The sequence below is a fragment of the Periplaneta americana genome, chromosome 10 (genome assembly GCF_040183065.1).
Source record: "Periplaneta americana isolate PAMFEO1 chromosome 10, P.americana_PAMFEO1_priV1, whole genome shotgun sequence".
Taxonomy (NCBI): Eukaryota; Metazoa; Arthropoda; class Insecta; order Blattodea; family Blattidae; genus Periplaneta; species Periplaneta americana.
In genome coordinates, this window is record NC_091126.1 from 32,120,167 (window position 1) to 32,134,139 (window position 13,973).

The window sequence follows — 13,973 nt, forward strand, 5'->3', positions numbered from 1 at the left end:
AGTTTTCAAACTGAGAAGCATATAAGATCACATGGTACAAAAATGCTCATCCAATTGAAATAAATTTATATCAGCATGTAAATACATTGCCATTCATTTTACTTTCATCGGTAATCATTATTACACAAAACCCAGTAGGCTATATATACGGTTCTGTTAAATTAGGCTAAAAAAGAAAATTCTGTTTATCAAAAATTTAACGAAATCTTTCAGTCCTTTGCTGTCAAACATTTAATATAATGAAAACTATTGCACAGAGGAAGCTGACATTGTGCAGAAATGAATTTCTGTATTCACTTTATTTATATAGCCTATTACAGGTAATAAACACTTAATTTTTTTTTGTCTGGCTTCACATGGAACTTCCCCTCCTTCAAATTGATTGGTAATTATCACTTACTTTTGTCCCGAAATCGCCACTACATGTCTATACTATTAAATTTTAATAATAATGATTATATTATGTAATTCTAATATACTGAATATGCAGTCCCAGACAGCCGATAAGGCTTGGTCCTCCAGGGATTGGGCAAAGGGCTAACAACCCATCACCATAAAAAAAAGAGCTTATTGCGAAACCCAAAACTGCACACATTGTATTTTTCATCTAACATAATTAGGAACATTAAATCCTGACGTCTGTGATGGACAGGGCATGTAGCATGTATGGGTGAATCTAGGAATGCATATAGTGTTAGTTGGAAGATCTGAGGGGAAAAGACCTTTGGGGAGGCCAAGGCGTAGATGCGAGGATAATATTAAAATCGATTTGAGGGAGGTGGGATATGATGGTAGGGAATGAATTAATCTTGCTCAGGATAGGGACTGATAGCGGGCTTATGTGAGGGTGGAAATGAACCTCCAGGTTCCTTAAAAGCCATTTATAAGTAAGTATATTACTAGGTTCAAAAGTGTTCATGTATTTCTTTTCTACAGTACAGCCACTCTCATTTACTTTAAAATTGGACATGAACATTTCTGTATCTATGCAATTCAAAAGTACATTGTTTCCACTGTTACTGTCTGTAATATGTCATACATTTTATAATTTTAGTGGTGCCGATGGGAGTTAGAGTTGACAAACTATGCAATGCTAGAAGAGGACAGAGACATACTTATCATGATTCAGCTGGAGCAACTAGATCAAGATAAAATACCTAACTACTTGCAATTCCTCATGAGAACCAGAACTTACCTACTGTGGCCGTATACAAATCCAAATAACCAGACATCGAGAAATCTGGCATGGAAACGACTGAGGTCTGCTCTTGGTGTTAGCCTCTCTCAAAAGAATGCTGACATCATCACATCACCTGATATTTACTGAAGGCCATGAACTGTCATAGTTTCATATTTTTGTTTTGTGTTCGGTTGTGATTGTTGTAATAGCCATATTCAGATTGAATAAATCTTTATTATTTTCTAAATAATAATTTATTAATATTATTGGTGGAGGGAATGAGTTTGAAAGTAGCTTCCTAGATAGGATATTTTATAGGAATTATCGCAATGAAAAGAAATGGCTACAAGCAGTGGTGGCTCGTGAACTTGTGGATTGGGAGAGCTGCAGTAGATTTTGGTACATACAAATTTCACTTCTTGATACCATTACTAATAAGTATAGGACAAAAATAAATGCACTACATATCGAAAAACCAAAACTTCCTGACTTAGTTGGGAGATATCTGTGGCATCATTTGCTAGTCGCTAAAAAAAAAAAAATAAAAAAAAAATTAAAAAAAACTAAAAAAAAAACTAATACCATCGATTTCAGTCTGAATTTCAGATCGGCAGACACTCAACTTGGAATCTACCAGTGCATTCTGAATTGTCTTAGAATTACCTTTCAACAGTGGCATGTTCCAAATGATTTTTGAGAGGCTCGTTTAGATCACTCACGAACTGTAGCAACCCACGAAATACACCAGGGTTCTTCGAATCGTTTTTTAATCATGTCCCCTAAGGGACAAAATTTGACACAATCAATATTGTTTAAAATAATTTCACGATTTTTTTTCTCACTTCTTGATTATGTTTGAGAATGTTTGTTCTGTTCCTTTCACTTAATTGCACAGCAATATTAGTTTTGCCTAACATAGCTGATGAAAAAACATTTTTCAGGTGAGACTGCGAAGATTCGTGCATTTTGCTTTTTAGGGGAAAATGTCCTAAATGTGTCCACCACTCCTAGTCCATACAGCATCACCACCGAAGACGAGGCAAGGAAAACAAAATACAGATTTTTTTTTTTTGTTCACATCCACGTAACCACAAATGCTTAGCGTAAATTTCATTGTTATACTTCCTTACAGTACATACTGTATATGCACTATTTCGGCTGGATGAAGCTTGAGTAAGATTTAAGTCAGGTAACGGACGATCCTTTAATTTCACTTCATTACATCAATCTTCTCCACAAGGGAAAGTTGAGAAAAATAAAATTAATATTCTGTAATTCACACACACTCATGCTTGCAAATTTGCACTGGTTAAGTTATGGTACTAAGACGTCACACCAAAGCAACACTCAGATATACTGATGGTCAACAATTTTCTAAAACTGGAAAAGAAGTCTCTTTCGTATTTTACGTGCTATATCAAAAGGATTCTACTCGTGCAATCATTTTGAGTTAAGGCAAATATTAGGTTCTGCTGGAGGCTGGATATGTACGTAATAATAAGGCAAAAGAGAATATTAATTTCGTTATATTAACCGATAAAATTCTACAACAATAAGCATGTGAAAAGAAAATAAAAATTTTGTCATTAAGTTTCAAGGGAATAGAGACTCCATTTGACGTAGCATTACAATAGCGGTGTGGGAGAGGAGGAAAGATCTTCCCTTGTGGCCTGGCTCTGCAAGCCACTGCAGCGAAATATGGGTTTTAAACAGCGGCAGTTTCCCTCTGCTTCCCTTCACCTCTCTACTCCCTGACCAAGCAAGACACACTCTCTTACGAGCTGTCCCATCCTGCAGATCCCAGGACAACTTTGAATGCAGTGTCAATTCCAATACAGTCGACGCGCAAAAAGATTATGCATAAGATAATAGTACATATTCCCGGCCAGATGAAATATAAAGCAATTTATCAATAAAAGCTATAACAATTCTTCTACAAATTAAAATAAATTAATATTATTTTAAATTTCCTGTCAAAGCAGGGAGTGCTGCAGCTCCGCAGCTCTTATGGACGGGCCACCCTTGGCTACAAGTAGGTTCGAAAAATCGTAGGACCAAGAAACTATCTGATAACTACCTGGAATAATATTTCACAAACATATTAATCATTCAAAAGAGTGAAGAGTTTCAACTCTAAGCAGGCAAGATATATATATATGAATTGAAGTCCATGGATTGTCATGGTAATATTTGGTTTTTGGTTGTGACTGTTGTAATAAGCTTAGCCACATTCGGATTGAATAAATCCTTATTGTTTTCTAAATAACAATGTATTATCAACGTAATGCAGTTAATAATTGTAATAGTGTAAAGAGTATGTACCGGTATATATTATAATGTATCCTGTATAAGAACACTAAACTGCTTCTCTTGTTAATATTTTATACACATTGAAATTCATACGAACTATAGCTATGGTACAAAAAAATCAATTTTAGAGTGTGGAAAACTCTCATAGTGCAAAACTATATTTCCATTTCTTGCTTGATGAAATAGTAGTCTTCAGAGAAAATAGCGGACTGTAATGAAGAAAATGCTACTCAGTGCTCAAAATGGAGTGAAGTTTCTGAATTTTTTTCTGAATAAAATGTACTGTGCACAATTCCAGGAGTTGAACTATCCCTGTGTCTTCCTGGAAATAATGCATCAGTGAAGACTTTTTCTTCACTGAACATGATGCGTACATCCAAAAAATTCAGAATGAATTTAGAACCTCTTTGACCTTTGCTCGCTACCTTAACCAACTTCGACATGACCTGTAGGAATTTACTGCAAAATTGTGATCTAGAGAAGACATGCTTAAAAATTTCATTTTTCTGAAAAATACCAGTACCTTATGTAGTATTTAAGTGAAATGAATACTGTGTGTAAATAGAATGAGTATTTTGATTCTTTAATGTGTTTAAAAACAATATAAATTACGGCAAATTAACAGAAATGTTAAAACATCACATATTCATTTTGTATGAGGTCTCGCCCACCTCACTGAATACTACACGGCTACTATGAAGTAGCCAATATGTATTATTACTATTCAATACGAGAAACATTCGTACCGGCACCGGGAATCGAACCCAGGACCTCTCAGCTCTGCGCTCTTTCCAACTGAGCTATGCCGGGACACGATCCATGGCGTCGGCCGAACCCCTCTCGTAATTTCATTTAGTAATTTCATTTTGTAAAGAGTTTGTCTGATAAGCAATATACAATAGGATAAAGTTGAATGGGCCGTCAGTGCTTATCTGTTATTTGTAATGATGTTACGATTTATTAATCACATGTGATTAATAAATCGTAACATCAATGCAAATAACAGATAAGCATTGACGGCCCATTCAACTTTATCCTATCCCTCTCGTAATGCTTTTACGGCCTTACTACCTGCATTTGGGATGATACAAGTCATATATGCAGGAGCGCATATTTAAATGACTTTGTGGCCATATTCAACATCAGTTTGTGACAACTGCTAACAGTTAATACATCACATATTCATTTTGTATGAGGTCTCGCCCACCTCATTGAATACTACACGGCTACTACGAAGTAGCCAATATGTATTATTACTATTTAATACGAGAGTATAGTATCCAATGAGGTGGGCGAGACCTCATACAAAATGAATATGTGATGTATTAAGTGTTAGCAGTTGTCACAAACTGATGTTGAATATGGCCACAAAGTCATTTAAATATGCGCTCCTGCATATATGACTTGTATCGTCTCAAATGCAGGTAGTAAGGCCGTATAAGCATTACGAGAGCGGTTCGGCCGGCACCGTGGATTGTGTCCCGGCATGGCTCAGTTGGAAAGAGCGCTCAGCGCGCAGAGCTGAGAGGTCCTGGGTTCGATTCCCGGTGCCGGTACGAATTTTTCTCGTATTAAATAGTAGAAATGTTAAAGGTAGTTCTTTCATATATCGATACCTGCTCCCGGAAATTGTGAAAGAAATCTTACTTTAAAACCACTCTGAAATTCAGTAGGTCGAATTATTCCATAATTAGATAGCCAATTCCTTAGTCTACTAGATAACAGGCCAGAATAAATTTTTGCCAGGCAAGATAATAAAGAAATCCCTCTATTGTTATTATGATCCTTGCTATCACTTTTCCCTTTATAAATGGGAATTAATATGGCTGTACTCTATGCCTACAGAACCTTCTCTTTATTCCTTAATATGTTGAAAATCTTTAATAGCACTCTTGCTCCTTTAGTAGTATACTAGCAGTGGCGGCTTGTGAACTTGTGGAATGGGGGAGCTGCAGTTGATTTTGGTACATACAAATTTCACTTCTTGATATCATTACTAATAAGTATAGGACAAAAATAAATGTACTACATATCGAAAAATCAAAACTTCCTGGCTTAGTTGGGAGATGTCTGTGGCATCACTTGCCATAATCGCTGAAAAAACAAATACCATCGATTTCAGTCTGAATTTCAAATTATCAGACACTCAACATGCAATCTACCAGTTCATCCTGAATTGTTTTAGAATTCCCTTTAAACAGTGGCATGTTCCAAATGATTTTTGAGAAACTCGTTTAGAATACTCACGAAATACATCAGAGTTCTTGGAATCGTTTTTTCACCATGTCCCCTAAGGGGAAGTTCATATTGGCCACAAAATTTGATACAATCAATATTTTTAAAAATAATTTCACGATTTTTTGTATTTCTTGATTATGTTTGAGAATATTTGTTCTGTTCATTTCACTTAGTTGCGCAGCAATATTAGTTTTTCCTAGCATAGCCAATGAAACAACATTTTTCAGTGAGATTGCGAAGATTCGTGCTTTTTAATTTTTAGGGGCAAATGTCCTAAATCTGTCACACCACTCCTAGTCTATGCAGTATCACCAGCGAAGAGGAGGCAGGGAAAACAAAATACAGAATTTTTTTTGTTCACATCCACGTAACCACAAATGCTTAGCGTAAATTTCATTGTTATACTTCCTTACATATATGCACTATTTCGGCTGGATGAAGCTTGAGTAAGATTTAAGTCGGGTAATGGACGACCCTGTGATTTCACTTCATTACATCAATCCTCTCCGCGAGGGAAAGTTGAGAAAAATAAAATTAATATTCTGTAATTCACACACACTCATGCTTGCACATTTGCACTGGTTAAGTTACGGTACTAAGACGTCACACCAAAGCAACACTCAGATATACTGATGGTCAACAATGTTCTAAAACTGGAAAAGAAGTCTCTTTCGTATTTTACGTGCTATATGAAAAGGATTCTACTCGTGCAATCATTTTGAGTTAAGGCAAATCCTAAGGTTCTACTGGAGGCTGGATATATACGTAATAATAAGGCAAAAAAGAATATTAATTTCGTTATATTAACTCGATAAGATTCTACAACAATAAGTATGTGAAGAGAAAATAAAAATGTTGTCATTAAGTTTCAAGGGAATAGAGAATCCATTTGATATAGTATTACAATAGTGTTGTGGGAGTGGAGGAAAGATCTTCCCTTATGGCCTGGCTCTGCAAGCCACTGCAGCGAAATATGGGTTTTAAACAGTGGCAGTTTCCCTCTGCTTCCCTTCACCTCTCTACCTCCTGACAGTGCAAGACACACTCTCTATGAGCTACCCACACTGCAGATCCCAGGACGACTTTGAATGCAGTGTCAATTCCAATACAGTCGACGCGCAAAAAGATTGTGCATAAGATAATAGTACATATTCCCGGCCAGATGAAATATAAAGCAATTTACCAATAAAAGTTGTAACAATTCTACGAATTAAAATAAATATTATTTTCCTGTCAAAGTAGGGAGTGCTGCAGCTCCGCAGCTCTTATGGACGAGTCGCCGCTGTATACTAGTATCCAATTCTTTCCAGCATTGTATATACTTCTACTGATTTCTTGTTCATCTCCTTTAATACCGGTATTCTCTGTTTTTTTTTGTTCAAAAGTCCTTGTCTAATTCAATCATCTTATTCATCATTAACTTACTAAAATGATTAATCCATTTTCCTTCATCTATTAACATATTTTTTAACCTCCCACAACATTATTAATTTCATTGCCTTCCATGATGCTGTCATATTGGTTAGCACTTTTAATATATTAACTTACCAGTAATTTTCTAAATTCATTTTTCGAAAAACTTTTATTTACTAATAATTCAATAATCTATTTCTGTAATTTAGAAAATTTTCTTTCTCGCTAATAACAATGTATTTTTTCCAATTTCTATATGTTCGTGATTTTTAACACATTCTTGGCCATACCGGACTGGCACTTTTTCAATACTTGTCATCAATTCTCTGCCTGTTCTTTATAATCTCTGACAAAATAAGATTTATTACACTTAGATCAACACTCCTGCAGTGGTTGAGTGGTCAGACCTTCAGCCTGTCACGCAAGTGGCCCGGGTTCGAGTCCCAGTCAAGTCTGGAATTTTTCATTGAAAAATCCATAGTGACTCTTGTGGTGGACAAGGTTGCAGTTGGGGTTTTCCTCAGGGTTCTACTGTTTTACCCTATATTATGCATCTACATCACCATTTCTCCATTTCGTCATCATTCCATAGCATTCCCCAATCGCTGGTTGGCAACGCATGGGGGGGGGGGGGGGCTGGCCTAGGGACGAGGGAGGTGGCCTACTCGAAACCTGGGTACACAACAAACCTTAGTAGTCAGCTGGTGTGGGTATGGGAATGCGCCTAGCCTGAGGGTTACTGCAATAGATCGTAACAGGTCGCAGTGCCAGGTCATACTGTCCCCATCCCGTAAATTCCATTCCACACTAAGATCAATATTCAGAAATAGCAGCACTACTTTTCCATTTCTTCATGTTTAGACCTATACCACAAGATATGAAACACTGATTTCATAATTCTCCACAAATATTATTTCTATGGTGCGCGGTAAAAAGGGCGTAAGTCAGATCTCCATTTGAATAAAAGAAATGTACTTCTTCAGATGGAATAAAGAGCATATGTCTATCCTCTTCCATAACGATGTAGAGCATCAGAGTTTCAGCCCATCATAATGACGTCCACCATGGAGTAACAGTTGGCATGCCTGACCGTGAAATGAGTGGGCCCGAGTTGAAATCCTGGTTGGGACAAGTTACCTGGTTGAGGTTTTTTCCAGGGTTTTGCTTCAACCCATTAATAGCAAATGCTGGGTAATTTTCGGCATTGGACCCTGGACTCATTTCACTGGCATTATCACCTTCATCTCATTCAGATGTTAGATAACCATAGCAGTTGATAAAGCACCGTAAAGTAACCAATTTTTATATATATATATATATATATATATATATAATATTGGTCCTCATTCCACACTTTACTTTTGCTCTAGTCAAAACTTACAATTTATGACATGTCTTTCTATACAGCACACCATATATTGGATGGATGTTTAAATAGCTACAATATTTAATGTATCACGTGTAATTTCAAATCAGTATTGTCTCTCAATGTAATTAATTAAGTCCTGAATGCATAAATTACACTTCTTATTCTTTTGTATGGAGAAGGGACTCGCAGGCTAGCACCACAGCCTCATATGGGCTTATTGTACCTTACCAAAACCTTTACTTACGAGCATTTGTTGAATGGAATCCAAATGGCCACCTTCTTCGTAGATATCGTTTCTCAGCTATATTGTACCACCTGTCAATTCAGACATATACACTTAAGGTTTCAGTGAAGTCCCACTAGAGTACCCTTTCACCTGTCTGAAAATGTACTACACCACAGACTGGTGCCATCTGTATCAGTCATAATACATTATGTTGACACCACTTTTCATTAGTGCTATTGTAATGATCATTATGTATAAGCCTACTGAAATTGAGAGCGAGAGTGGAATGATGGAGGGAAACTGGAGAACCCCGAAAAAGCCCTCAGAAACCTTGGTTTTGTCCACCATAAATGCGACTCAGCCATCACTGGGATCAGTGGCGGCTCCTGCATATTTCTTAAGAGGAGGAAAGAAGTTAACAGCGCAAAATGACACCTTCTTGAGAGAAACAAGCTACAAATTAGCCTACATGCATACATGTAAGAACAGGTAGTGTTAGGGTTGGCCTTCCATTTTGTATAGCAATAATCTGTTTTTGTAAACTGAGTTTACATATTTTCACTTCCATTCATTGTTGAATAATTGCACAAATTAACAATTACAAGGAAATTTACAACCTCGCAGCATTTTTCACGCACACTACAGCATCACAGGTGTTGGAAGAGACCAGCTACTAACACATAACCGGAACCGTTTTACGGAAATGGGAATGAGAAATAATCTGTTAGGAAAGCGAGAACACTGCACCCACCCACGTGGTCTGTGTTGCCACATGTACATTTTACAAGTTCAGTATCATATGCTTTTGAAGAATATCAGCTCTTGTAATGTCATACTACCATTATTGTTCAAAGCTGCCGGTAGCCGATTAATTTTTTTATGTTAAAAATAATGTAGTTTGCAGTACCTTCAATTTCAAATATATTTGTACAAAACTGGCAACTTGGCTGTTGTCCTGTCTAGTAGACAATGAATGGAAGTGAATTTCAGAGGCCAAAAAGATCTGCGATACTAACTTAAAACTACTTCCTCTTTGTTTTATACAAATCCAACTTCAACTTTCAGATATCCTCGAAAGTTTCAAACCATGAATATCGCTTATATCAATTGGAATGAATAATATATTTTGATTTATAATTTAAAAAAAAGTTTATATGGTATCTTTCATAGCTTTGCGTTAAAACTGTTTTTATTGTGTCTCCTCCTAGATGACATGTTATAGTCTGGTTGAATGCAGCATCGTTAGATGGCAGCGGTAGCGAGCTTGCTGCAAGACCAGTCGGTTTCTATTTCCCGCCCATGCGCTGATTCAGAGGAGGATCTCCTCCCTATCCGTTCATTTACTTACTTTAAAACTCTGCTTCTTTCTCTGGCCGCTAGCATGCTGTTGTCTATGTGTGTTAACTGCAGTAAAGGAGGAATGGATTGACTTTCCTCCACACAAACAATCTCGCATCCTTCTCACAGTTTTCTAGCAGCACATGAGTGTGCGTCGTTTAAAACTCGATTAACCGAGGTTTTCTTATAGCTGTGAACTTAAAAATTATCGAATCTTTCTCGAATTTCAAGGCATATATTTCATTTGGTATTTACTTTCAAAAGAAGAAAAATGTGAGGACGTTCCTCCCTTCCCTCCCCCAAGGAACCGCCACTGACTGGGATTCAAACCCAGGTTCGCAGTCATATAAGCCAGTGCTCTATCAAGGTGACATTCAATCCCACGTTAGGTGATAGATTCTCTCAATTCCAACCACTCATTCTTCAAAGGTGTCTCTCGATACCCACTAACTCAGGGCATCGGAAAAGAGCACTTTGACTGTCTTTGCTATTCTTCTCACACCATTTAAATTAGAACCTACCTATTCATCCAAAATTGTTTCAAGAGCATGGCAATTATAAAGTTTATTCACATTCTGGTACAATACTCAAAATAAATATTTTGTTCTTTTATAATATAAGATTTATTTCTACTTGAGGTATTTATTGAATGAGCTATTAGTACAAATTTGTTTAATTCCTGAAAAAATGATTGCCAAGCACATTTAAAATGAATTTAATTTATATGAATTTCTAAAGAGAATTATTTCGATTAATAATGGACACAGCATTGTATATCCTTCAAAAAGAAAAAAAAAAAACATTTAAAATCTGTATCAGTTCAAAGTTAATTCTTATTTTTTGTTATTCAGGTCAACGGATGGTGTGTACCTTAATAGAGTTTTGTATTATGCATGCTATTATATTTATTATGCGCAATTTATTTGAATTACTCATTTAACTGAGCTTGTATGATTTGTCTTTGAATATATATCAAAATGAGAAAAGTACAGAATTTGTTAACTGTGAACCAATATTACAACACTTCTGTGGAAACAAACTGCAACATATTTTAAAGTGTCATTTATATCTCATTAAAGAAATGTTAAATAAAAGTTACAAACGATATATTACGTGGGTTTTCCATCATTTGCTCTATTATAATTCATCAGACCACTACTTTCTAAGGGGCTCTCTTCTGCACATGGTGATGAATTCCTGAACTTTGCAGGATCTCCTAAATTATGTAGAAATAGTACATGCCTCTCGAGTGATAACTGGGAAGGAAATTTTTGTTGACAAAATGGACACGCATAAATTTTTTCAGTATGATGAACATGAATATGATTTTTTAGCTTACTTCTCTTTGTGTATGCTTTATTACATACATTACAAATAAAAGGTTTCTCACCACTGTGAACTACAAGATGTTGCTGATAATTATACTTGCTACTGAAGGCCCTGCCACAAATCTCACAATTGAATGGCTTTTCCCCTGTGTGGACCCTAACATGGCGTTCCAGGTGACTCTGCGTAGCAAACACTTTGTTGCAAATGGAACATAAATGGCCGTCCCTATTGTGCATCTTGATATGGCGATCGAGGGCTACTTTGTACTTGAACAATTTCTTGCACAAAGTGCACTGGTAGATCTTCTGACCTGTGTGCACGATTGAGTGTTGATCAAGTTTTGCTTTAACAGGAAAGAACTTGTGACAGTCCGGACACTGGTGAACCTGTTCGCCAGTGTGAAGACGCATGTGCTGGTGCATGGTGCTGAGCTGCGAGAAGGACTTGCTGCACACGCTGCAATGATGTCGCTCACCAGTATGCACCACTTGGTGCCGATCCAGATGCGCCTTCTGAAGAAAATGTTTCTTGCAAACGGCGCATTCATAAGGTTTCACTCCCGAGTGTATCGTGTTATGTTTCCTAAGCAAATACGGCAAAGCAAATGCTTTGTTACACACTGTACATACATAGTTTTTCTCAAGAGGCAACTTTGACTTTTTCTTCTTTTTCTTTGTAGCTTCGTTACTATGTGTGTTCTTGCCACTTTCAGCAGCACTGTTTACTGGTCCCTGAACAGGCTCTTCTGACACAACCTGTCCAGGAATACAGAAATATTAATGAACATGACATTTTATGGGGTTAGAATTTTCGTGAACTTTGAATAGTGCAAAGATTTTCAGCCATTGTACTGCATCAAGGAGGACTGACTCAATTTAAGAACATTTTCTCTGTTCCATTTCCAGAGAAAGAAAATCAATTGAAATGAGTTACTGGTACATGTATTCCAGTCATTAAGGTTGTGAGGTTATGTCTGTTAGATCAATTATGCAACACAAAATTATAATTGGGTGCAATTATGCAACACAAAATTATAATTGGGTGAGAAGCAGGAAGAACAACACAAGCTGGCACTGTATTAGAATCAACTGAAAGCTTTATTATAATTTATTTTCTCCTCCATTTTAGTCACTGGGAATGTCTTTACAAATGCCACAGTGCTAGAGAAAATGTGTCTGCAGCCAAAGCCTCTCTCCCCTGGCATTCCATTTTTATTGGTTGTCGCATCAACAGATGTTAGGCAGATGTTAGTACTGTTCAGGAGACCAAAAAAATGCAATTTGAGCAGTCCTGTGAAAAAGAGTTACGGCCTTGAAGAACAGATTTTTGTTATGTGCGAGACATTTTCAACCGATCTTCGTGGAGCAAAATGTTGCAGAGAATTCCATTGGAAGGTCTGGATTCTTCAGTTCCTGACAAAACAATAATACACTGATTAGTGACGAAATTTTGTGCGATTCAGTCTACGTCAAATAACCGAAAAAAAGCGTTTTAACTAAGGAAAAGATACACGAAAGCATTGCTTGATTAGGGGCTAATTCTTAAAAAATGTTATGCCATTCAGCACAACAGATGGGAGTATGAAAAAGTTAGATTAGTAGAAGGCATAAAATTCCTTAAACAAAATAAATTAACATTTAACATGAAGAACTCAACTGATACTACACAACACATTCCAAAGTTACGAACCATGCCTACAGACAGATGGTCATCATTTCAAGAGTCTTATTGTAAATGCAGTTAAATATGCTTTTTTTTTTTTTCAATCTGGAAGCAGGTCGCAATTTACTGACTCATATTTTCAGAAGGCAGTGGCTGTGTGAAACACAGCAGCTGGTGGCATTTGTAAAGAACTTTCTATTACAAAGAAATCAAAGTAAAACTCCTGTTGTTTTTGCAGCAGCTACTGTGTGGAAATGGTGTACCATTAGGCGAACAACTAGAGCATCGACTTTCCACACTGATAAACCAGGTTCCAGTTCTGGTGAATTCACCTGAAATTTGTGGTGGACAAAGATGATGGTAGGTTTCTGAGGGTACTTCCGTTTCCCCTACCAGCATTCCATCATTGCTCCATTAATAATAATCATTATCATCATACGTGTTACATAGTTTGTCTCCTATGGTGCACTAAGGGCAACACTTTCACGAAAGCTCAAAAACTACATGTTTTGGCACATTGGCATCAGCCACTAGACAGGAATGCTTGAGAGAGTGACGCCCACCATTAGTTAAAAAGTGTCGAAATCTTGAACTTTAGTGTTATAAAAAAAGTAAAAAACAAAATAATTATCCACATAACTTTAAAACAACATTACTTATGAAAATAAATTATCTGAACATATATGTTAGGTACTTTAAATCAAATATATCGATAGCAGCCATTAATATCTTAGGTAAAATTTATGTTTGTAATCATCATACTACAACATTACTTGAGATCAGAATAACAACAGTAAATGTGGGGATCCTAAATAACAACTAAGATGGCATCCTATAATACAGGAAAGGAGATAATGAATTTCGCAGCTTGTCATATCTTTAAGCATATGCAAACCACCAAGCTTGTA

At 36.5% G+C, this 13,973-nt stretch overlaps 2 protein-coding genes across 6 annotated transcripts in view; one reads left to right on the forward strand and one right to left on the reverse strand.

Moving 5' to 3' along the window:
- LOC138707548 (toll-like receptor 2) overlaps positions 1–1,433 on the forward strand; it is a 40,746-nt gene extending 39,313 nt beyond the window's left edge. Inside the window, exon 8 of the mRNA XM_069837097.1 lies at positions 1,055–1,433. Within this exon, the coding sequence (XP_069693198.1) occupies positions 1,055–1,327 (273 nt within the window). The 3' untranslated portion in view covers positions 1,328–1,433. The remainder of the gene's footprint in view (positions 1–1,054) is intronic.
- Positions 1,434–10,863: 9,430 nt separating this feature from the next.
- Positions 10,864–13,973, reverse strand: part of LOC138707549 (zinc finger protein 70-like) — a 32,302-nt gene continuing 29,192 nt past the window's right edge. For all 5 annotated transcript variants that reach the window (XM_069837098.1, XM_069837099.1, XM_069837100.1 and 2 more), the window contains one exon: positions 10,864–12,158. In XM_069837098.1, the coding sequence (XP_069693199.1) occupies positions 11,184–12,158 (975 nt within the window). In that variant the 3' untranslated portion in view covers positions 10,864–11,183. The remainder of the gene's footprint in view (positions 12,159–13,973) is intronic.